This window comes from Mus caroli, unplaced genomic scaffold, assembly GCF_978045245.1.
Source record: "Mus caroli unplaced genomic scaffold, Mus_caroli_1 scaffold_15, whole genome shotgun sequence".
NCBI classification, from domain to species: Eukaryota; Metazoa; Chordata; class Mammalia; order Rodentia; family Muridae; genus Mus; species Mus caroli.
The window spans coordinates 71,535,691-71,562,058 of NW_028227270.1; the positions used below are offsets into that span (position 1 = coordinate 71,535,691).

The 26,368-nt window shown below is 37.6% G+C and overlaps 2 protein-coding genes across 2 annotated transcripts in view; one reads left to right on the plus strand and one right to left on the minus strand.

Annotated features, from left to right (window-relative positions):
- The window catches only part of Cenpp (centromere protein P), a 177,467-nt gene that overhangs the window by 71,937 nt on the left and 79,162 nt on the right, over positions 1 to 26,368 (plus strand). The window lies entirely within an intron of this gene.
- On the minus strand, positions 581 to 24,598 carry Aspn (asporin). Its single transcript, XM_021179812.2, has 8 exons — positions 24,340 to 24,598; positions 17,123 to 17,398; positions 14,991 to 15,103; positions 11,050 to 11,263; positions 9,606 to 9,716; positions 4,595 to 4,688; positions 4,239 to 4,377; positions 581 to 1,712 (listed from the first exon to the last, which is right to left on the minus strand). The coding sequence occupies exons 2-8, from the start codon at positions 17,373 to 17,375 to the stop codon at positions 1,515 to 1,517; spliced, it is 1,122 nt and encodes a 373-aa protein (XP_021035471.1). The 5' UTR covers positions 17,376 to 17,398; positions 24,340 to 24,598; the 3' UTR covers positions 581 to 1,514.

The following is a 26,368-nucleotide window of genomic DNA, read 5'->3' on the forward strand; positions in this document are numbered from 1 at the left end:
CTCTGTGGGACAGGCTTTGAAGTTTCCTATGCTCAAGCTAAGTGTAAGTTCAGTGACACAGTCTCCTTATGCTGCCTGAGGATCAAGGTATACAGCTCTCAGCTCCTTCTTCAGCACATGTCTGCCTGCATGCTGCTATGCTTCCTACATGATGATAACAGACTAAACCTCTGAACTGGAAGTCAGCTCCAATTAAGTTTTTTGGTTTTGGGGTTTGTTTGTTTGTTTGTTTGTTTGTTTGTTTTTATGGGGCTGGAGAGATGGCTCAGCAGTTAAGAGCACTGACTGTTCTTCCAGAGGTCCTGAGTTCAAATCCCAACAACCACATGGTGGCTCACAACCATCTGTGATGAGATCTTATGCCCTCTTCTGGTGTGTCTGAAGACAGGTACAGTGTACTTATATATAATAAATAAATAAATAAATCCTTTTATTAAAGTGTTTTCCTTTATAAGAGTTGTCATGGTTATGATGTCTCTTCACAGCAATAAAACCCTAAAACATTTTCTAAAGAAAGAGAAAGAGTATGTTCCTGATTGGGGGAAACAAATTAAACCAGAGCACACATTTTTATTGAAAACCAGTATTTAATGTTTTCCTTATTGTCACTTTTTACTTAATTCATAATGAATATCAGTTTAAAAAAAACACATGAAAGTACTATTAATTTTTGTTCAGTTTTCAGTTTTTGTCACCTTAGCTATGTTTCCAGGGATTACCCAATGTGCATATTTGAAGAGATAAGTTGATATAAAATTGATTGCCGTCCATACTGTTCCAAAGGGATATCCTGAAATATTCCAAGTTGAAGTAATGACACTATGTAACCTAACAGTTACTGTGTTCTTCAGAGCTTATATAACTGATCATAAAATGCACATTATAGATTTTATATTAGCAGTCGTTATATTTTTTTACAATTTTATAGCCAGTTAATAATTTAAAAAAAAAGATATTCATGTGTTATAGCTCCAAACCCAACTCTGATGGATATTATCTGTGAATACTTGAAGCTTTATTATGAGTTGAGAATTTTGATTCTGTCAAACTATATGCATTCCAACATTATTGGAAACATTACAGTACTGTCCAAGTTTTTTAAAAAACTACTAAAAATATATGTACTCTTCAAAATGCTGTTCTTGCCAGTTTTGTTTTTCTAACAGCAAAGATATGACAGAAATGTTACTAAGTCAAGCATTCTGTTTACAGTACAATTCTGTTTGACTGACTTGATAATGAAGGGTTAAATACTAAATATCTTTTTTTGCCAAAAAAAAAAAAAAAAAAGAATGTTCAAGCAAAAGATTTACGCAAGAATCATTCATGTGCGGAAGGACACTGCGATAGAAATTTATTCTGAGCATCAATAATTCGGCAAAATTCTGTTGAAATTTTTTGTCATTGACCATATAGAATAGAATTTTGCTTATGTGTATAATACCATTACTAGGACAGTTCAAGTATTCCAAATGTATACATTTTTGAATTTTATATTTAATGGATGTCATGAATTATTTTCCAACATTCCCAAGCTGAACACTCATTCTGCCAAGAACACAACGAAATGTTGCAGGTTGTATTTCCCAGTACTTCATTGGGTTGTTGAATAAACTTATTGCACTGTATAAAGATTTCTTCATCTTTGGCACTGTTGGACAGAAGTCATTCACTCCCACTTTTGCAATTGAGTTATAATGAAGGAAGATTATCTGTTGTAGATAAATAAAAAGAATAAATTTTAAATGCCCAGTTAATATAAAAAGAAATGTGTTTTTAAATAATAGTTGGGGTTGTTTTATCTTGAACATGGGCCTCATGCATGATAAAGAAATACTCTCCCACTGAACTACACTTCTGATCTTTATTATTTTTATTTCAGACAAAATCCTGCTACTTTATAAAACGAGCCTTAAACTTTGGATCTTCTGGCTTCAGCCTCCTGACTAGTACCTGGGATTGCAGATATAAACCACTATTCTTGGATATAGTCAGCATATGTTTATGATTTATGGTTTTATTCAGTTGTTTTTCTTATTTGTTTGCTTATTTGTTTTGGGGAGGTTGAGGCAGAGTTTCTCTGTATAGCCCTGGCTGCCCTGAAATTCGATCTGTAGACCAGGCTAGCCTCAAACTCAGAGATCAACCTGCCTCTGCCTCCTAACAGCTGGGATCAAAGGCATACACCACAACACTTTAGCTTCATCTGTTTTCTTTATATCGATATGAAAGTATTTTCCCATAAGATAAATATATTCATTTATATATGTTAAATACTTGTAACAAGTCAAGCTTAGGTGCTATTCAAAGTGTTTGGGGAGAACTTTGTCACATAGAACTCTGTCGCCATCCAGAATACATAGCCTGGTCATCTTAGCTACTTTGCTATTCTCCTCTGCTTCCCTCACCTTACACATGTAATCACTACTATGCCATATTTATGTGCCTTTTTCTGGTAAAGCTATTTATTCCTATTACTTATGTAATCTGCTTTCAGTTGCCAAGATTGATCTGAGTCTGTTCGTGAGTAATATAGACAGATGTTGACTAAAATGTTTATGTTTGGTCTTGAACTGTTCCTTCATTCTTTTCTATATCAGTCTTAGGATATTGTGAAAGATAGTTTATTTCTCTGACTGCTCACTGTCATAGCAAGCTCAATGAGGGTAAAAACAAGGTAGGCCTGAATTTGTTTACTTTGCAGATACTTATTATAAACTTGGGATTTGTGTTCTTTTGTCCATTAATTAAAATTGTGTCTATTATGAAATGCTAGGTTGTAGTACAGAGTTGTAGATGTGGAAATTGGGGTGAGGATAGGCATGACTTGAGGGGGGAAACTGGGCTGTGTTCATGGCTACAGAAATGTCAAAGTCGAAGATCCACGCCTACGCATAGTCTATTTTTAGCAGCTTGAGTCTCCAGAGTGCAGTGAATGAAACTTAAAAGACAGGAGAAAAATCTGGGCATAGTGATACACACCTGTGATCTTGGCATTCAAAAGATTGAATGAGGCAGGAGGATTATGTGATTTTAAAATGTCTGTACTGCTTAGTGGTTTTAAGACCAATCTGGACTACGTAATGAGATCCTATCTCAAAGAACAAGAAAGAAAAAAATGTAGTACAAATAGTCCTCAATACTTGGTTGTTTTGCTTTGCTACTTGAGAGAAAAGTCTTTGCAAAATAAGGAAAGGCCACGGCAAAACTGGATTGAAGTGAAATAAGGATTTTTCATCTGAGAGCCGTAGATGGGAACCTAGGGAAACTAAAAGTTACAGGATTATGTGCAAAGTAGCATCTTTAGTTTGGGTGACTTCTGCCAGCAAGAAATGACAAAATGTGCGCTTCTTAGAGTATGAGGGTTCTGAGAATTCAGCCTTTTGCTTCACACATTCTATGTACGCATCATAACTCTGAACTACATCTGTCGCTGTATAGGAGCTTCTTATGCTCTGTAGTGGTGTGAGCATGGCCCCCATAGACTCATATGTTTGAATAGTTGGTCCCTAGTGGTGCAGCTACTTGGGGAAGATTAGGTGATAGGAACTTGCACTGCAGGGGGTGTGTTACTGGGTGAAGGCTTTCAGATTCCCACCATTCCCAGTGTACTCTGCCCTCTGCTTGTTGATCAGAATATGAGCCTCTGGTTGCCACTCCAGCCACCTGTTGCTATGGGTTTCACCCTGCCATCATAGGCATTATGGTCCTACCCTGTGGCCCTATAAATACAATTAACTCTTTCTTTTATAAGTTCCCTTATTTGTGGTCTTATTACAACAATTAAATAAAACTAACACATGCTCCGAATAGTGATTTTTCAGTTAATTTCATTCTCTGCTGTGACTGTTTAAAGCTGTATACCCAATACCTAGCACCTGGATCCTAACCCTCTTGCTTTGCCTTGTAGAATGTTTCTAGAACAAAAGACGCATGATTCTACTTAGTATCATGGCTAGTCCTGCTTGAGAAACTTCAACAACTTGAGGTTTCCTTAATAAACAGCTTGTTACAGTGACCTCAGCAGTTTCAGTAGGTAAAAGTGTAGATGGAGAGGGTCTTCTTTTTCTTGAGTGGTATCTGTAGAAAGTGTTCTCCTCATGCTCCCCTACCCACACATTGGAGTCATCATGTTTAAAGTTTTGTTGTTGCTTGCTGGATCATTGCTTGAGATAGACTAGTATGTTCTTTACGAACTAAAGTGCCCATATCTACCAAACACAAGCACAATGTTTTACCTGGAGGTATTTCAACTCCTGCAATCCTGAAGGGATCTTTTTTAGTTTATTGTGTTCCAAGTGTATCTCTCTCACACGTGGTATATTAGCAAAAGTTCCATTTTCAATATCTGTGATTCTGTTGTTTCCAAGACCCAGCCTATAGATGATATAAAATATATTATGGTTAGATTTGAGAAGAGTTTGCTAAAACCCCCTTTGTAGGATGCAAGCCTTTTAGCATAGGCAGAGATAATAGTGGTCCTCTCTGGTTTTTTTGTCCTTTACACTTTGTTAAGAAGATCTCTGTGCATTCTCTTATTAGTGCTACTTCATTAATGCTACCATGATTCTGTGAAGACTGTGAGAACATTTACCTTTGCAGTTCCTTGTACCGTTTCAGATCTTCAAGTTCCACCGTTGAAATCTTATTAAAATCTAAATGAAGCTCCAGCAAAGTTGGCGGTAGGCCTAAAAAGAAAAGTGTGTTAGGCAAAGTAAGGCCAGGCTTCAGTGACTGCTTCCCAAGTTTCAGATTGTGAAATTAGGCAGGTATTGTAAACACTTTCCTTTTAAAAATCTGTTCATTATAGAAGTTTTCAGGCATAGTCAAAAGTAGAAAGTATTCCATGAACCACCAAACTGTTGCCCTGCTTCAACAAGTAGCCTCAAGTTTCCACTTCATCTCCCTCCCTCCCTCCCTCCTTTCCTTGCTTATACAGTCACTTTCTGGCAGGAGTTTAGCTGAAATCTACTGCATGATGAAATTTTACCTTGAATACTTCACTAGGTGTCTGATTAGATCATATTTTGTTTAGTGTTTACATAACCACCTTATTCTGCAAAATTGCCAGCGACCCTTTATCATTCTTTTCCTCAGTTCTCCTAAGTTGTCTCCCATTGTTTTAAGTGTTTTTTCCTTGGATGTGATAGCACACACCTATGTCCTCAGCACTTGAGAGCTGAGGTGAGAAGGTTGCAAATTCAGGGACTGCCTGGATATCACAGGAGACCCTGTCTCAGAAGCACACAACCCAAGGACTGAGATTGAAGCTAAGTAGCAGGCTCAAGTAAGACTTGAGAGATGGCTCCGTTTTTATGAGCACTGCTGCTCTTCTAGAGGACCCAGGTTCAATTCCCAGCACCCACATGGCAGCTCACAATTGTCTGCAACTTCAGATCCAGGGATTCTGTCACCCTCACACAGACATGGATGCTTGTAAATTCTTAATGCACATAAAATAAAAAATGTTAAAAACAAATAATATACTACTCTACATACAAACACACACCAGAAATTTAAATAATATATTCCTTGCATTTCCTTCCCTTTCTATTGATTTGTTTGAGTGACTAATTGGATTGGAATCTTTTAAACCTGGCTAGCAGCTTCCAGGTGATACTGTTTATCAGAACCCTGCAGTCTTTCTTTCTTCTGTGACTTGGCCTTCAGATCCAGCTGGAGTAGGTCATCCTTCATTTGATGCATTAGGCATTGGTGGCTTGTTGCCTTGATCTGGCTGGTCTTTACTAAGAATTGGAAATATATTTGAGATGGTGTCCACCTAGGGTTCCAAGTTTGGCCACAAATTACTGGTTGCAAAGCAGACTCCTTCCTTAGTTTCCAGAATAGCTAGCAGTGCATTCGTACTGTTGTACTTAGCTTTGGTGATTTGATCATATTATCTTTCTTTATGGATTCATTAGCTGGAATTTTCTAGGTAATTTTCTGTGATTATTTACTTTGTGACATTATTTTTATAGAACAAGTAGTAGACAAGCTTGATTCTTTCAGGCAAATACATACAACACCTACGATTACCTATTCAGCCATTTGTTTCTTAACAATACCAGTATTCAGAGTTTTACTGTTGAGATGCCTAGTCCATTGCAGCACTTACTCTTATCTGAGAAGTTCAGCTGCAGTGCCCTAGCATGGTGGTCAGTCCATGAGCATTTGTTCTTCTTTTCACACTGTGTGACCAGATCCTAACCCTCTGCATTTGTAGCTGGCATGAAAGAAGCTGACCAGGGGACTCACTGTGGTTGTCATTTTTCAATGTATTGTTTGTCAACCTGTGATTCTTGTTATCTTGCTGGAAAAGCTTCCTGTTCTCTACTTTTCCTGAAACGTTTCCTTGCCATATCAATGGTAGAAACTGGTGAATGAAATTGAAATATATTACTGTTACAGTAGGCTTTACAGCTAAACTTATTCTGGATTTAATTTGAATATAAAAGTAAACCATCTTGAGAGCAGAAAAATGATTTTTCTAAATTAACAGAATTCTAATTACTTGAATTCTGTTTGAACTTAATTATATTTCTACAATGACTATATGATACTTTCTGTTTTAAGACAAAGTGTCTGTCACCAAAGACTTAATATTCTCTTGGAACAGACAGTTCATTACATGGAATTACTAGATAGTGTCCTGTGTCAGCCTAGTCTGTAGAAGTTGTAGAAGAGCAAACTCAGTGGGGAGCTTAGTGAACTTAAGGACACGAGGGAGGTGAGTGACCAGAGAACAGAATGGGCCAGAGCCTCTGAGATAGGCGTGAGCAGAAGACTTAATATTCTCTTGGAACAGACAGTTCATTACATGGAATTACTAGATAGTGTCCTGTGTCAGCCTAGTCTGTAGAAGTTGCAGAAGAGCAAACTCAGTGGGGAGGTGAGTGACCAGAGAACAGAACGGGCCAGAGCCTCTGAGATAGGCGTGAGCAGAGGTGTATGCAGGATGGGAACCTAGCAAAAGCCCATCTGCTGCTATCAAATAGTAACATGCTTTTGTATAGGAAGATCTATTCCCACCACAAACCACTCCCCACCCACATGGGACTATGCAGTAGAATTTCCCACACAAACAGGAAGGAAGACCTTCTCCACTTTCTTCCTCATAAGACCTCCTGGGATGTCTTGACATTCCGCCCAGCTGAAAGCTGTACTACTAATAGAATTTGGCATGCAGACCGTCACATCTTAGTGCATAACTTTAAAAGAGTTTTTGAATGTCAGAGAGATAGTGACAGAATAGTTGAAACATTTGATTCTGGTGTCTTTGTAAAGACATACTTTCTTAAGCTCTGAAAGAATCCTGAAAATTAAATTAGAATAATATGCTTTGATCTCTAAAGGAAATTGTAATTAGAGCATATTTAGGAGAGGAAGAATGGTCACACATACTGATATCACCCATCCTGCCAGGCTAGGCTGCTCTTTCTACCCATCGAATCCTCCTTTGTCCCCACCCCCCACCTTCACTCCTTTCCTTCTCTGGCTTCTCTGTGCTCTGTGACACCTTACATGCAAGGATCTGTGTACGTTTGACCTACTGGGTAGAATATTTTTTGTCACTGCTATAAAAATTACAAAATTTTGGGTTTCTAGTAGTTAAACAACCACTTCAATTCTAAAGGTAATTTATATGTGTAGATATGAATTAAACTAGTTCTTTCCTGGGGGTGAAATGATCTTCCCATTTTTACTTTATAGATCTTTCGAAGAAGTGAAAAGATAATTTAATTTTTAAATATTAAGTAAAATTATTTAATTGCAATGAACATGCAAATAGGAACATGACATAACTAGATAGCGGTGATCATTCAAATAAACAGTTGGTTCCAAACTTTACATATTTCAGTGAATTTCTATACAGTTATAATGGCCATTCTGAAGCCATGGATCCTCACTTAGGATTTTACATTCTCTCTCTCTCTTGAAATAGATTCTTCTCTTACATAATACATTCTGACCAAAGTTTCCCTTCTCTCCACTCCCCCCTCACCTCCTCTCACCCCCAGACCCACTCCCTCTCCATTTCTTCTCAGGAAAGAGCAGGCCTCCAAGAGACAACCAACAAACATGACCAAACAAGGAACCTGGAGGCAGGAGCTGATGCAGAGGCCATGGAGGGATGCTGCTTATTGGCTTGCTTCCCCTGCCTTGCTCAGCTTGCTTTCTTATAGAACCCAGGACTACCAGCCCAGGTATAGCACCACCCACAGTGCCCTCCCACCTGTGATCACTAATTGAGAAAATGCCTTACAGCTGGATCTCATAGAGGCATTTCCTCCTTTCTCTGTGATAACTCCAGCTTGTGTCAAGTTGACACACAAAACCAGCCAGTACAAATCCCTTGATAATTTAATTTTTTAATTTAATTTTATATCTATAGGTTTTGCCTGCATGTATTTCTATCTCGGGAAGTCAGAATGGGGTTGTGATCAGTCTTGTGGGCAGCTAAGAATTAAACCTGGGTCCTCTGAAAGAGCAGCCAGTGCTCTGAGTGCTGCTGAGCCATCTTTCCAGCTCCACATAAATTCATTTGTATTTAAAATATCATATTCACTATCTTGTACTCTTTGCTTTGTTCACTTTGAATCAGAGTAGTAGAAAGGGACAGGTTGCTGTTTTTATTGGTAGATACTGATATTGAAACAAATGATATTGATGTGGGTTGTTTCTGATCCAGATAGTCATCAACACAGAAAACACCAGGTAACAAGTTCAGACGTAAGACAATCTAGCACAGTGAAGGAACATTTTTCCTTGGAGTGCCTGCTTCAGTCCTGTGATTCAGGACTGAAGGTTCTGGGCTCCTTTTAGTAAGGTTGTTGATATGTACTATGTGCCACACAGTCTTCAAGCCTTTCACTGTATTAGCATGCTAATCTTCACTATACTCCTGGGAAGATGTCTCAGCTCTTTGAGACTGACATATTCTTCTTGCCAAAGCCAGTGCTGCCCCCATCTGGCCTCACAGTCTCTGTCCCCCTCAGCTGTAGCAGCACAGCTAGTGATAAGGTTCTTTCCCCATTCAATCTACTCTGCTGTTTACAGAATTTTCCACCTCTATAGAGGTTTAGAAGAAAAAATGTCAGAAAAAACGAAGGAAAATAGAAATATCATTGCTTTTTAGTGTTTATTCTTACTGGGAAAAAAAGATTATGGTTTAATGTCAAAAAGATCACTATGTACTCCTCTCTGTATGTGGAAAAGTATTAAATTTCATACTGTTCAGATACGCTGGCCCTGGGACTTCTGATTGTAGATAGTTCTGACAGTGTATACTGTAGCATTTTACATATTAAGAGTTAATGTCGCCGGGCGTGGTGGCGCACGCCTTTAATCCCAGCACTCGGGAGGCAGAGGCAGGCGGATTTCTGAGTTCGAGACCAGCCTGGTCTACAAAGTGAGTTCCAGGACAGCCAGGGCTACACAGAGAAACCCTGTCTCGAAAAACCAAAAAAAAAAAAAAAAAAGAGTTAATGTCAGATAATATATAACAATGTTTACTTATTGAAAGATTGTCCTTTTGTTTGTTTTTCAAGACAGGGAAAAGATGTTTTTTTAAACACCATATTTTGAGTAAAATAAATACAAACCTTTTGGAATTGAGGTTAGTTTTGCTTCAGCGATCCTGATATGGAATACTGTCACCCCTTCAAATGCCCCTGGTTCTATCCCGTTGTTCTCAAGAGGGTTTGCACTCATTTCTGTAAAAGAAATGACATGATTTAGCACAAATCAGTTATCATGGAAACTCACCACAGAGAGTACCTCTGAAGAATATTGGAGAAGTGTGCTCTTCAGTATTCATATTTCCACTCATTATGCCTACTTGTGCGTATCTTCTTTCTGTAGACCTCAGAAAAACACTGCTTTTAATTTTGTAAACTGGAATATATAGCAAGTCTTTATTTCTTGTTTCTTTCTTTTGAGCCACTGAATTGATGACATTGCTTTCCACTGTACCATAAGCATGATGGTTTGGTCCATTTATAGTAATAATGCAGCAGGAAAAAATAACTTTTTACATAATTAAGGGTATTTGTGTTTGCCATTTTGTTACCTCTCAAACAGTTTGGGTGCATGTGCACGCATTCACGGAGGTCAGAGGTTACTCTTGGATGTCATTCCTGAGATGCTCTCCCATTTTTTTCATGGTGTTTTAAGTTGACATAAAGTAATTACACATAACTATCTTAGATTGGTTTGTTTATTAAGATAGGGTTTGGTTGGTTTTTTGTTGTTGTTGTTGTTGTTGTTGTTTTGTTTTTGTTTGTTCGCAAGTAGGCTAGGCTAGCTGACCACTGAACCATAGGTAGCTGCCCATCTCTGCTTCTCCAGTGCTGGGATTACAGGTATACACTACCATGTCCAACATTTTAATGAGGATTCTGAACATCAAACTCAGGTTCTTATACAGTTTACTGACTGGGCTATCTCCCTAGCCCTACCTCTTATTTTTAAAATAGTATATGTCAATTATAAATTATATAATTAATACAAATCTAACTTAAAAGAAATGTCAGTAACAAGCTGTTTCATAAATGCAGGCATTTGGTTGAATTAAGTGAGTGTATGGACATGAACCGTGCTTAGGTGTTTGAATGGCTGTTATGGGGAAATTGCATAGTTGCATGACAGGCATAACAAATAAATAGTGAGATTCAAATTGTACAATAAAATATTCTTCATATTAATTTAAAAATAGATAGCCAAAATTAGGTTTGTATTCCAAATAATAAAAGAATTGTGTACATCATGTTTTAATAATTTATACAATACATTAAAATACAACCTTTAATAGCATAGGTTTTATTAATTAGGGTTCAGTTTCTAAAAATAGAGCAAACTGTGTCAGGAGATTGTTGAAAAAGAGAGAACATCACAAAACTTTCTATCCTATAATTTTTCAAATATAATTTGTTTATTAATAGATTAACAGGTTCAAATATTAATTTTTGAAATTACTTAGAACATGAATAGCCTAAATTTGGCTATTAATTACAATTTCAAGATGTCCCATTCTTTGGGAAAACTTACCCAAAACATGTAAAGCGTTCATTCCCTTGAACGTGTCCTTTTGTATCTTCTTAACTTTATTATCATGAATTCTGAGTTCTGCTAATGATTTGGGAAGATTAAGTGGAATTTCACTTAGTTGGTTGTGGGATAAATATAGCCTTCTCAATTTCTTTGTGGTTAGAAAGGTTTTTGGGTGGATCTTTGTTAGCTTGTTGTTGTTCAGAATCAGAGCCTAGATAAAGCAGAAAAATACACTTTGTTAGGCAGAGGTTCTCAACCTGTGAGTCATAACCCCCTTCACATGGGTCTGCCTAACAAAGTGAAATTCCACAGATTTTTACATTATGATTTATAACAGTAGCAAAATTATAGTTACAAAGTAGCATCAATGTAGTTGCTGGTGACTACAATAGGAAGAACTGTATTGAAAGGTCACAGCACTAGGAAGGCTGAACCACTGGTTTAAGGGAATGGATTGGTGACTGGTTTTTACAAGAATTAGTCGGGAAATCAATATAATTTCTATCATTTGTATATTAGGTAACAATACCAATTACAACTTCAGCTTTAAAATATTTATTATTGAATCAGAAAAGTGCAATATTGTAATGGCTGGTACTAGTTAAGATACAGTCTTTGTAAACTTTGAATTGGTTGTTAATAAATTCACAGTAATGGTTTACATTGCAAATTAATTTACTTCTTTCTTGTCCCTCTGCTATATTGAGCAGAAATAATTTCTGCTTACTAAGGGTGGTGACAGGTTTCTTAGTATCTTCAGGACATTTTCGTTCCTCTAAGAATCTGAATCTGTCAGATAGCAGCTAGAGATTATTTCATCAATTCTACCTACACTGCTCTTCCTTTTGTTTCTAAACAGAGTCAGTATGTCTTGCTGCGTGTGCTCAGAGTTGTTCCTCCTTAACACACACACACACACACACACACACACACACACACACACACACACATTCCTCCAGAGCAGGCTCGCGCAGGCTCACTCTCTGGCCTGGGTTTTTTTTTTTTTTTTTTTTTTTTTTTTTTTTGTCTCTTTAATCACCCTCCTTCCTGACAAACCATGACTGTTAAAGTTTTCATCTCAGAAAGATTAATCCTATGAGGAGAGGGGAAACTGTTGTGCCATCTAGCAAAAATAAGCTCCTTTCTGAATATATGATAACAACTAAGAGTGTGTTTCTCTTTAGTTATCAGGAAAATGAGGTGAGGGGTTTGGCTTTAACAGCTTGGTGGATTGCAAAGGTAGCTTATGACTTCCACTTGACCCCATGAGCTTTGAGTACTGCACTACAGAACATGATGAAGAAAAGTGACTTGCCTGTAAGTGAAAGTCAGAGCTGCCTTGCCTAATGAGTATATGCCTCAATAAGATCATGCTATAGTGCTCAGGACTTAAATCTTGTCATTTGTTTTCTAGCTAAGACATGTAGTTGTTGGATTTTTGAAATTACATGAAAGGAGTGGTGAGTAATAGAACTAGGGTAAGACTTTCTCTTCAGCTCTCATTCAGCTCTGTCACATGCCAAATGATGTAATGCCTGGCATGATGGCGGAGCAGCCTCAGGTCAACTGTATTCTCAGTGTTGGCTTTTACACAGGAACTGGCTGTCCTGCGGCCTGGATTCATCACTAACAGTATAGAAGAAAATGCAGTGTGTGGTCACTGTTGGTGACACAGCAGAGAGAAGTGAGTAGGGAGGCCTGTGAGTGTTCAGGGGTCCCAGTCACTCTGTATGTTGTCTTTCCTATCAGAGTACCAGCACCAAGGGGGAGCGCGAAATAGAACAGAGTCCCAAAACATTTTGATTCTCTTTTAAGACAGTTAATATAAGATAATACTGTAATTAAACTTTTCAAATTATGCAGTATACCACTACTTCAACTATAAAACCCCTGCTTGTGAAAGTGCGTTAGCCATGGCACAGGCTTCCTGTTCCACCTACTTGGGACAGCTAGAAAGGACAGTCACTTAAGCCCAGGAGTTTGAGGCCAGCCTGGGGAACTTAGTGAAACCTGTCTTGTAAAATCTAAAAAGGATGGTGGCTTACCTTAACACATCTGGTCAGTCTGATCAAACTAGCCTAACAGTGATACTAACAGTTGATGAAATCCCTGTCTTTCAATAACAAATTACATGTGTTCACCCATTTAATCTTATAACCCATTCTACAATATCCATGCCATTATTACACCCTTCTTACTGTGAAAGAAGGTGAGACCACTTCCTCCAGTTATATTGCTGATAGTGTGAAGAGCTGTACCCAGGTTAACCCAACACCAGAAATTTATCCTTAACACACTGCAGTATATACAATTGACTTTAAAAATACTACAGAGGCATAAGAATTTCTTAGCATCTTTTAATACAGCATTTTTCAATGAAAAATGAGAGTGATGTCTACTGAGTTCCTGAACTACTCCTAAAATATAATAAAATTATGCTATACTGATTTGAAACTTTTATAGCTTTGGTGTCAAATAACAGTTGTTCCTTTGATTGCTTAATGTAATTTCAAAGTAGAAGCATTCATTTGTATTTTCACATTCTCTTTTAAAATTACATATGTATATGTAAATATCTTTTCAGATATCTGATGGTAAAATAACGACCTCTGTTTTCTCCAAGTTTCTATAATACCACATTAGCGAGAAGGGCTAGGTGGCTCTTTGGTAGACTCCATTATGTTATTCTTGACTATCTTAATATGTTCTCTATATATGTTCCATATATGAAAACTACATTTTATTTGGTGATTCTACATTTTCTTTCTTAAAGGCAAAAGAGCAGTCAGAGGCCAACTACCAAGCCGTACGTTACTTAAACACAAGCTCTTTAAGAGAGTTAACTTAATCTCTAGGCTTTGGGTACAATACCTTGCCAGTTGTACCTTTGTGTTCCTCTAACATAATAAGTAGATGTGTCTTTGACCTGAATGACTGGGGAGCAAAGTGACCTCATGTCTCCCAGATACAGACTCTACTTGGCTCCTGTTATATATAAATAGGTCTATATATAAGACATAGTATGGTTATGAATTCTCTTCTCCTGTTAGAAATTTACTTTCTCTAAGGAAAGCTGGCTGCATGTTTATTTTCTTCAGCGCAGCCTAGAAGTATCGGAAATGGCCTGGAAGAGGTAGTTCTGGCCCACCATACCATATAGTATAGAGCCAGAGCTGTTCCTCAGGCTCATCCTAGCCTCAGCTCAGCAAGACAAGGGCAGTACTGACAGGAGCCGTGACGCCCGCCTCCACGGCTGTGTCAGGGAGCACACAGACTCTTCATCCTAACTGAGTTTCAGATTACATCAGAAAGTCGTCAATCAACTCAGAAGGCTCAAGATCCTAGGCGATGTTAGGAAATTAAAATATTAATTATGTTTATTGATATAGTAAGGGGAAATTCTTTCCTTTTACAAAGATCAGGGAAAAATGACATATATATTAGTCACCTAAATATAGTCTGTGTGCTTTAGAGAACTGTGGTGAAATCTTAAGTCAGTGGCTTTAGGTAAAGATTTCTTACATACTATGTTTATTATTGGTATAGATAATTATTTTTTGTTTGTTTGGAAACAAGGTTTCATTATGTAGCTCTGGCTGGCTTAAGATCCACCTACTGCTGCCTCCTAAGTGCTGGAATCAAAGGCCACCAAGCACTCGAAATAATTCTTTTCTTACTCATTTTAGTGGATAGTGAGTGTAATCATCTGATTATGAACTCATTAAAGCTCACATCCCAGTAACCTTTTACCTGGCTATTACTCTATAAATACTACTTGAATTAAATATATAGCGTTTACTTGGCTGAATGCAAAAATGTTGCAGTAGGACACCCATAGGAAAGTAAGGTGTCTTTACACTAATACAGTCTAAGAAATCATTTCAGTAGTGATAAGGATTTTCAAGTAAATATTTGAAAATATGAGCATATATTCTTACATAAAGTGAAGTGAGTCCTTTAAAGTCATTTTCTTTAATTTCCTTGATTTTATTATTTTGAAGGTCAACCATTCGAGTATCAAATGGAATGTTGCTTGGAACCGATGTCAGACCTGAGAAACAAACAAACATGTTACAGATGCTAAAGATGAGATCAGTGATCTTGTAGAGATGTGCACTTTTAAAATTCACGGTGATAAGTAACATCAGACTTAGCATGTGTTTAAAAAAAAAAAAAAGAACATTTTCTTTTGAAAAATCTCAAGATCTCATTAAGTAATTTTTTATTTTTATAAGGTATCTATCTGTTTTGAACCTGGCTGGCTCCAAGGTGAAATAAATGGTGGTAGGTTATGTTTGGCTTTGTGTAGAGATTACAAGCAATAGCTTAAAGAATGCTCTTTGAGCTGAAAAATAATAGCTTTTTCGCAGATTTGCTGGTTAGTAAGAAACTGGACCATAAGGGTCTTGACCACTTTTTGAGGTTGCAAGGAGAACCAAAAAGAAATTGGTTGGGATTGTATACACCTTTAATCCTAGCACTCCAGAGGTTGAGGTTGGTAGATCTCTGTGAGTTGTTGGCCAGCCTGGCTTACCTAGTGGGACCCTGTCTATAAGTAAATAAATGACTAAATAAATAGACTATAGAGTAGAAAGTTCTGATTAGAAAAATAGATATACTAGATTATTTTCATGCATATTCACAAAAACTTGGCACTCTTTTACTACAGTCAATTTCTCTAACTGGCTATAATTCTTATTTACAGACCCTTCAAATATCTTGTTTAGTATGTAGATGTGAGATATAAATTATTTCATTCATCACCTACAGTGTTAACTCAAGAACAAAGTGGTTTAGCTCATTTCACTTTTCTCCCCTTGTGCCTTTAGTCTCTGTTCTTCTTTGCAATAGCAACAGCTGCCTTTGTTATGTCAGAATAAGATAGAGATACACAGTTCTTTTACATTTTTTGAAGATTATAATTATCTAATTTCTCTCTTCCATTTCCTCCCTTCAAACTTGACTTCCCATGATTTCTTCCTCATTCTCTTTTGGTGTCAAATTAATATGTGTTTCTAACTTGAAGCTAACTAGTCTTCATGGTTAATATGACTAGATTCTGAAATGTACCTCTAGGTATAGACAAGATTAATTAAAGGTGAAAACCCTGCCTGAATGTGAGTGACACCCTCCCTGATAAAACTGAATAAAATTGGGGAGGGAAGCAGAAAGATAGCTATTGCTGGCATTCATTCTGTCTGTCTCTGTCTCCTTACTTTGCTTCCTTCCTGCTTATCCCTTGCTCCCCCACCCCTTTCTCTCTATTTCCTCTGTCTTGCCTTTCCCCTCTTGGTTGCCAGTATGTAAGCTGCAATGAGCAGCCATCCAAAATTAATGGCTCCTCCCAAAATTATTTTGTTGCAGCAACAAAAACAACACAGTGAAGTTACTCAGCAAGAATAATAATTTTAAATAGACTTTAGTCCAACCACTTCTTTTCTAGGAAGTTCTAAACCCACGCTATTCATAACAAATAGAACATTGCATTGAAAATGTCTAAAGATTTCAGGAAGTCTACATAACTGTCATTGCTCTGCACAGGCACTGTATTTAGTTACCGTAGAATTTTACTGGCAAGTGCAGGATCAACCTTTTGACATTTTGAGTTGAATTGTGGTAAAAGGAAATTAAACTTTTTTAGTGCTTAGGTTTGAGAAGAGAAAAATCCTCTATATCAGGATTTTTTTCCTTTTTATTCTGAATTTTAACTAAGTATTGGTCTGCTGTAGTCTACACCTGAACATTTCTCTGCCTGTTTTGCAGTTCTAGTGTCAAAACCAGGGCAGTAAGCAGGAATCTACCACCACTTCATTTTTCTTGTTTGTTTGTTGTTTTTTTAATATGAGTCTATTTTTACCTAAGTCGTCCTGTAACTTAGTCCTCTGTCTTGGCTTCCTAAGTAATGTGAACTAAAAGTCTACTTTGCCACATTCACCTTCCACCTATGAATATAAATAAACCATTTTACAGTGCCTGAAGAGGGTTTTGAAAGCTCAGTGACTATTTTATGCCCTTAACCTTTTTGGAATAGCAGTATTCTTTAAAACAAAGCTGACTCTGGGGTCCTTACCTAGATCAGAGCAGTGCACAACTCGAGAGTAGCATTGGCACCCAAATGGACAGGTTGGAAACAAATCGAAAGGGAAAAAAGGGTTCACTGGCTCTTTCGTTGGAAAAAGAGAATTGTCGTCATCATCGTTGTCGTCATCATCTGTGTCTTCCGTATCCTTCAACATCATGTTCTTCAGTGCTGTGTGGGAAGGGCTAAAGAAGGGTTTGGCAGAGCACACAGCCAAAAGCAGTAGCATCACATACTCCTTCATGCTGGCCTGTGTGCAAGTCCAACCTGGCATTCAGTAGACATTGAGCATTAGAATTTCCAGAGATACAACTTTTGTTATACACATTTCTAGTGTTGGCAAAATTATGACAAAATGACATTCTTATCCATTGCTATGCAGTGTAAGATTTAATACATAAAACGTTTTAGAAAGCAATTCAGCATGTGCTTTGGGAGGGAGCTTCAATAATTCTATTAATTTAAACAGCTGGTTCTGTCCATGGTGGTGCATGTTCGTAATAGCAATACCTGAGAGACTAGAACAAAATTTTTCAAGTGCAGGCTTGACCTCATGATACCTTGAGATAAATCTCAGTAAAGGAAGTTAAAATGAAGTACTTAGTTTTGAAAAGAGAATTACTCTATGAATAAGATCCCTTTGTTTTCTTTTTATTTTGAATTTTTAGAATAGCCACATCTTAAGAAATAATTCTAAAATGTATAATAAAAAATTGAAGGCAATTCCATTAGTTAAAAGAAAATTTAAAAAGTAGAATGTATTTGTCCAGTGAAATATATTTTAACCAACGAAATGTTTTCAAAGATACTTTAAAATATAGATTATTTTCTGTGAAATAAAGAAGCAAATATTTTAAAATCTGTACTTAGTCTATTTCTAAATAAAAAATAATTCATACAAGTAAATCTGATCAATTATAAATTACAGTTGTAGAACTATGAATTAAGTCTTTAGTTTTTTTGTTGTTTGTTTGTTTGTTTTTGAAAATCAGTTTTACTTGTCCCAAGCTGGCCTGGAACCCCTTACATAGATAGCCAAGGATGACCATGAATGCCTGGTTCTCCTGCCTCCACCTCGACATTTAGGATTCAGGGGTATAGCACTATACCTGGTTTGTGTGGTACTAGGGATCAAACTTAGGACTTGCAAAGTGTGTATTCTACCCACTGCGTATCCCCAGCCTTGATGAGTTTTGTCTTCTGTTTCTTATTTAATTTTATAAGCAATACATATTTCTTTTATAATTAGAAAATAAATTTAAAATTGTCATAACTAACACTATTTTAACACCTTCCATTGCTGATATCTATGTCACTATCCAAGAATATCCTCAGTGGCACTTATACATGCGGACATTTTCCTTGACTTCTTTGTTACCTACTCAACCCCTTTCTTGTTATTGATAACTTTCCCACAATGTCATTGGGATCTTTTATTTCTAATCTGATATTATCTAATACCCCATATTGTTCATCTGATGGCCAGACTATTTTTGTTGTTCATTATTTCACTGAGTTTCATATGATTGAATGTTGTCTCTGGTAGATGCTATGTTGTTTTTAGGTGTGTGTGTGTGTGTGTGTGTGTGTGTGTGTGTGTGTGTGTTAAAGCTTATACAAACTGGAATGTATCAAGGAGAACCTTCAGAGCATAAGTTCACCATCTGATATTCGATATTCCCATGGATATATTTACATATCCTCGTTTGAGAGTTATTCTTACTGTTATTTTATGATTTGAAACAGGGTCTCCCTGAAAGCCCAGGTCAGCTCCTTGTAGGTTAATCTTCCTGCCTCAGTCCCAAATATTGAGATTATAGACATCTACCACAACCTATGAAATATATACATTCTTAGACATTTTCAAAAAATATAGTAAAGTCATCAAAATTTGATATATACCAGTGATGTGCATTAGTAAAACCAAGTCTCAACATGAATATATATGCACAAGAGCAGAGGGCTCTACAGAAGTCTCTGAGCTTCAGCCACTTTACAGTCTGCTGAGTCTGCATTGTGTGTCAGTGGTGACTCAGTAAGAGAATTCTAGTCAGTGAGGTCTGGCCCCGTTTCAGAATACCTGATGCTTGAGTCAACTGTTCACTGTGTCCCAGAACCCAGACATAAACTTTAATATCTACATGGGTTTGCCTTTTCCTGAATTTTAAAGATCAAGAATAGAGCTGGGCTGATGATGCAGTCCGGAAAGTCTTTGTTGTGCAGGCATGAGGACCTGCATGCACACATGCATAAGTATATGAAGTGATTTCTGACAAGGTTTATGAAATCCACAGTGGGGGCATTGTGCTGGTAATAAGGGCCCAGTGGCTTCTATTGGATAAGATCACCTGTTTCTGTAACTGTCAGCCTGTTTGCTACTGTGGGATCTCCCTTCTGGAATATCTAGAAATCCTTACATAGGGTTGTAGTGACTGTCATTTTCAGAGTCCTTTTGTTCTTATCCCTGCTTCATCATCTCTTCCTAACTTGTGACCTATTGTGGTATTTCATTGGGTTTTCTGAGATGTGGTTTCACTGAGTAGCTTTGGCTGGCCTAAAACTTGAAATACACACCAGGCTATCCTTGAATTCATGGATGTTCCTCCTGCCTCTGCAACTGGAATGCTGTGTTTACAGGTAAGAGTCACCACAGCTGATTCCATTATATCTTTTTACCTTACACCTTTTTGTGTTTTCCTGGTTTCTTTCTTACTGTTAATATCAACTTAGCCTCAGTCTCCAAAATGTTGTTTCTCTAGAAATTCTGCTTTAGGTCCTTAGCCGACTCTTATGTTGTCGCGGACTGTTTGTTTGTTTGTTTGTTTGTTTGTTTGTTTGTTTTGAGACAGGGTCTCATATACCCTCAGACTGACCTTGGATTCTTTATGCAACTGAGCATGACCTTGAACAGCTAGTGTGCATGTGCCCACCTCCCAAGTGCTAAGATTACAGGTATACACCGCTATGTACTGTGCTGGAGGTGAACCCAGGTCTTCCCGAGTACTAAGCAAGCACTCTACCAACTGAAGTTCATCACCAGCTCCTTTAGTTTACTCTTTTGCATCCTTACATTGCAGCTCTGTCTTTCAGATGTATGGCTACTTTTCACTTTAGCAATCAGAAGCTTACAGTTGGTGTCTTTGGAAGATCCTGTCTTTGGCCTAACCTAGTTTGAGGTTGCCAGAGTTAGTTTATTCAGTGAGCATTTCTTTTGTTTTTGTTTGTTCTGTTGTTGGAGGTTTGTTTTGTTTGTGTGGTTGTGTTTGTTGTTTTGGTGGGGTTTTTGTGTTCATTGTTTTGAGTATTATGTAGTCCTGGCTGCCCTGGAATTTGCTATATAGACCAAGCTGACTTTGAACTCAGAGATAGTCCTGCCTCTGCCTCCTAGGTGCTAGGATTAAAGATGTGAGCCACTCCACCCAGTCAGTGGGTGCTTTTTTGGTTGTTTTTGTTGGCCAGCTGTAAGCCCACCCTATGCCTACCATGTCTGTCTGTTCATTCGGTACCCCTAAGTCCCCAAAATAAGACTTTCTCTGTTTAACAGAGCCCTGGATGTCCTGGACTCGCTTTTGTAGACCAGGTTTGCCTCAAACTCACAGAAATATACCTGCCTCTGCTACCCAAGTGCTAGGATTAAAGGCATGCACCACAATGTCAGGCAATGTTTCAAGGTCTTAGCCTCATTTTCTAAATTATAAGAAATGAAAATTGGAGGTTATTAAGTTGGCTGATTGTTTTTGTTTAAGTCTTTTCAGGATAAAAACTGAATTACATGGGCTTTTGCTTCCAGTATAAGAACAAAAACTATTTTAACACTAAGGTATTTGAAATATAGAACTAAGAAAACTGTGGAAAATTTTAAAGTATATATAACAAGAGAAATATGTTAGAGTTCCAGAGTGAATGCCAAGAACACATCTTGATTTTCCATGTGGCCTGGCAGCAGAGTTGAGGGCTGGACTCATTTGTATGCTTTCCACATGCTGGTGACAGAGATTCCTTTAGCCCACTTGCCTGAGCAAGCTCAAGAGTAATTCCCCCAATGCTGAGTGGAGGTTCAAGCTGAGGAACAGGATGGGGTAGGAGAAGTTGAATTTGGAGGTAAGAGAGTAAAAAGGAAACATGCAGGCAGAGAAACAGGAAGCAGAACAGTGCTGGGCTTGCTTCTCTTCCACATTCTACCTCAGGCTCACTAAGCTTCAGCCACAGTCCTTCCTCCCTGACCTTTCTTACAGTGGTAGTTCATGATTGCTTCTTTGCCTTTTTCAAAACAGTAGTGGATGAAGTATGAATTGAGACTTCTGCCTGCTAGTTTCAGCATTACCTGTCATAGTAGAGCAAGGTAGTTAGTTGTGGCAACCAGCTTCTACCCAGCAGTTTTTCTTTTTTTCTGGTGAAAGGTACAGATCTGTATATTCATAGTCTATTACCCCAATGAAACTCCCTCTTAGTGGAGGTTCCTAAACAGTCTGGACTGTGCTACATAACAGTGCTAGTCAGAGTACTCTAGGGAGCACCACCTTTAGATCTGTGGCCGCCTGTGGCTTCCCTAGTGAAAGTCTTTATATTAAAATCAGAGATGCCCTCTTAATAGTTCCCTTTGTGAGTTCTATCCTCTGTTCTCCATTTTTAAAAATACTTATCTTTCTGTGTTTTCTATTGCTCATAGAGAAAACAGAGGCCAACATTGGTACTCTGAGGGATTGTCCATTGATGTTGCTAGGTCTCTGCTGCAGATTTGAGGAGTAGATGAGAAGATGCTAAGCCTCTGTTCTTCAGGCTGTACATCCACTCACCACTAGATAAGATTTACAGTGCATTAGAGGAAGCACTGTATAATAGTTCCTTCTATTCGGAAAAATATACAAAACAGTATTATTTTATTATTTCTTATTTAAGGTGGTTGGTTTAAGCTTGTTAAAACAGTTCAAAGTCAAGCTTACTGGGTTTGGCAGCATTCAGATTGTGCTATTTTTTAAAACTTTAAAAATGTTTATATCTCATTCTCAATATTTTCCTGATTTAGACAGATTTTGCTAGTGTTTGTTCTCATGGAAAGTTTTGGGTTTGGGTCTCAAGTTGTAGTCTTAGTAAGAATCCTCTTGGGACTAGCCCAGTGTTCCTGCTGCTCCTAATAAATCAGAGCCAGTTAGAGCTGAGAGACAGCTCGAGACACCATTCCCAGGAACTCTGTACAGGACGATGTTTAGGCTTTGGGCTTCCAGAACTCCCTGGAGGCAGCAGAGCTAAGGCAACTTCCTCTCTCCTCTCTACTAAAACTTTCAACCATGTTCTGAGTAGATTTTCATTTCACAGTCACTTCTGGACAGTGAAGCAGCTTTCCTCTGAAAAAGTCTAGGTGAGGTTTGACCAGCCCCTCAGACTTCATAATAATACTAGAAATGTAGCCAAGAGGTCCAGAGGCTTAGTAGTTACCACTTAACTGTCTACAAACATGAAATGGAAACCTTGTCTAAAGGAATGCTGTTTTCTTTCAGAACCTTATTAGGTAAATAAGTCACTAATTTTAAATACCATGTTTAAAGGTCCACTTGACAACTTGACTATTTCAGTTCATAGATATGTTATAAACTCCAGGTATAAATGTGACAAACATGTTCCATGTCTCTTACAGAGAGAAGACAGACTACATGCACAGCCTTGTCCTCCATAACATAAATGTCTAAGCATTCATTGGGAAACTTAGTCACTGCACTATTTGTTCATAGACACAATACTTTTTAAAACAACACCTTTAATTTTAGCTTGGAAATATACACTCTAATTAAGGACTTGGCTGTTTTTCTTTCTTTAGGTACCAGTTTTTCTCTTCATCAGCTATATTCAGCAACCTAACTGCTGTTTTAAAAGCAAAACATTCTTGCCTCTCCACTTTTCTGAGATTTCCTGCAGTGCTTGTAAAGTGAGTCTGTTTTGTGTCAGGCCTCAGGTCAGGTATCAGGACATCCATTTTTAATGTAGTGGTTAGATGTAACAGAAGAGTGCATCGCTTCCATTCTTTCCACTACTACACTACAGTGCTTCATGCCAAAGCCAAACGAGAAACAGCAGCTTGGATACTTCCACGTGAGCTGGGGCTTGGGCTCCATCTGCTCCCTCAGTCTGTCTGTCTGTCTCTCCCTCCCTCTCCCTCCCTCCCTCCCTCCCTCCCTCCCTCCCTCCCTCCCTCCCTCCCTCCCTCCCTCCCTCCCTCTCTCTGTTTTCTTTCTTTCTTTCTCTCTCTCTCTCTCTCTCTCTCTCTCTCTCTCTCTCTCTCTCTTTCTTTCTTTCTTTCTTTCTTTCTCAACATAATGATTCTTGATTGGATTACAAGAAAAATTAAAAAGCATGCTACTTTTAGAGCAATTGATAAGCTACACAGAAACCCCTCAGGTTTTTTGTGACTTTGTGACTCAGTCCTTATAACATGTGGCCACTGTTTTCCTGGCTGCCACTCCTCTGAACACATTAGCATGAAAGAATACTATGTTCCATTTAGATAGCTGGAAGAAAGGTGGTGAAAGCATTATTAATTTTTAAAATCTAAGATACATAATAATGTACTTTGCAAAAAAAAGTACTTTGTGAAAGAACAAAGAAAATCTTTGTGTGTTAGTCTAAGTATGAGGCTTATGAAAAGGACTTTCTATTTTTCATATGAAATATAAACCTGATTAAACTATTGCTGATAGGTATTCTTTCTTGAAATTATGTTGATTTCTGTTATAATTTCCCAGTACTTTTTCATTGTACAATAAGACATTTGTCAAGAAAAAAATACAGGTTTTCAGTGGTATAGATAAAAGTGGTATCATAGATTTACATAGTTAAAAAACTTTCATTTAATATATCTAATATGTTCAAACTTCATTAACATTATTAAAGTAATATTATTTTCCTAAAAGGTTGTATAAGTTGTCTACTTTTTAAAATCAGTCATGTTAACATGATAAAGCATTAGTGAAAGTTTTTTACTTTGTTTTCAAAACTGCATAATATTTAAAATAAATTTATTATAAGACATAAAACTAAAGTAATTTTAGTTACAAAATTTTCAGAGTTTTTTAAATAATGCTAAGGAACTACATACTTCTGATTTAAATTTTACCATATAACTCACAAATGTTTATTAGTAGTATTAGTGCTTTCTTAGTTTAACAATAAAATAACTGTCTACTGATATGTGTAATATAGTCATGAAAACATACCTTGTCAGAAGAGAGAAGTTTTCTTCAAAGTAGAATTTATCCACCCTGTACTACTTAACTGCAATGTAAGTATCCTCAAGACTCTTCAAGAAGAAAAGATAAAGAAGTGTTACATTTAAAGAAAAGAAAAAAAGAGAACAAAAATCCAGCCCTCCTACCAGCCTCTGTGTGGCTGCTCCTGGGTGATACTGGAATAAACTGCTTCCACAGATTAGTCCATGTTAGTACTGAAGAGCGAGATTAAAACTTGTTACTGCTCATATGTTTTCCATCACTGTTTGTACCATAGCCAAAACTTCTAGCTAAACTCTAGACGTCTACTGGAAGATTTGGAAGTTAAAAAAAAAAAAAAAGCTTAATAATTCATGGCAACTGGCCATTGAAACTGTAGTCACTGTAGAAATACGTGATTTGAGAATACTTTATGAAACTCTAACATAAATGAATACCTATAAATTAATTTCAAAAATCACTCACTGTTTATAGGCTAATAAAACAATTATCAATCTTAGTAAAAAAAACACCCATATTATGTGTTTACACACAAAGTCTACATGTACCTAAGTAGCCATGACTTTGTTTTCTTATAGTGATTGAAGCTATTATGTTAAGCAGATGTCTCAAGCCTTTGGGGGGGGGGTAAGCTTTTAACCCCACAATGGCTTCTTTGGGAACTGCAAGCCAGGCCCTTTAACCTCTTCCTGGGCCTGCGCCTGTTGTGGTACAGATAACTAAGCAGAGCCAGGTGACTCCACCTTTCCTCTGCAAGAGTCTCAGCTCCCTTCTCACCCGGGTTCAAGAGATGCCACTCTTCAAGAAGAAAATCATTTCCCCCTCTCCACTCCAAGAGATTACCCAGCCCCACATCCTTGAAGCACACAATCCTGTAAGAACGGGTGTTTTATTGACCCTAAGGGGGGAAATACTCAGTTGGTACAGGTGGTATCTAGTGAGTTAGCAGAAATCTAGTTTCTCCAGTCAAAAAGTATCATCTCTGGTTCCCACTGCAGAGAAATGGCACAAATCAAGCCAGTTACAACCACAGAAAATTTGTGTCTCACACGTGTCAGGGAAGCTTAATTAGGGATTCATCCTCTCCTCCCTTATGTAAAAAACTCATCTTTTAACCTCAAGTCTGATGTCACAGGCAGCTCAGCACTCCTAGATACCCCTTTATTTGCATCTCAAGTGATCTGCAGCCCTCTCAGCAACATCTTATTTGGAGTTAGATATTCATACTCTGTTATGCACTCATGTTTTAGTTGTAAATGTATCTGCTAACTTGATGGATTGGAAATAGGATGAGATTACTGTAGTTTATTAATCCTTGTGCTCAGAGCAGCCAACCTCTGCCTGAATTCTATCAGTGCAAAGACATAAGAAGGAAGGTCATGAGTGAAATTCAGTTTGTCCTACACAATGGCAGGTTTTATATTTTAATATTTTATTAAAACATATTAAAAGAGGCAAACATACCATAATGGCACAGCTCAATGAATCCTAATTCTTGATCAAGAATTCTGAATCCCTCTCCTCTGCCCAGACAAAGATAATTTCAGCATCATAGCTTGCTTTTGAGCTTTGTTCACGTGCCATCACATAATACATTCTTCATGTGTCATATCTTTTTTTAATCCAACACTAAGGTTTTGAAAGTTACCTGTGTCCACATTCTTCATGTGTCTGTTTTTCTTCATTCAACATTATGGTTTTGACATTTACCCGTGTCATTGTGGTTAGTGATAGTTCATCTCACTACTGTAAACATTGTAGGAATGTGACACATATTATGAACATTTCAACAGAGTTAATTACCTTTTGAAGGATTGTCATGAGCATTTTAAAGTTTTATTTGGGAATTGTATGCATGTGTTTTAGCTGGGTGAGAGTTGCTGCTGTATCCTAACTTTGCCCAGGGTACAGCAGGGTAAGCAAGCTGGGACTGAGGGGCTCCCCCCACCCCCTGCCGTCAGCGTGGGAAGCTGATATTTCCTCCTGCAGTCTGAGAAAAATCACCTCTGAATTAGAC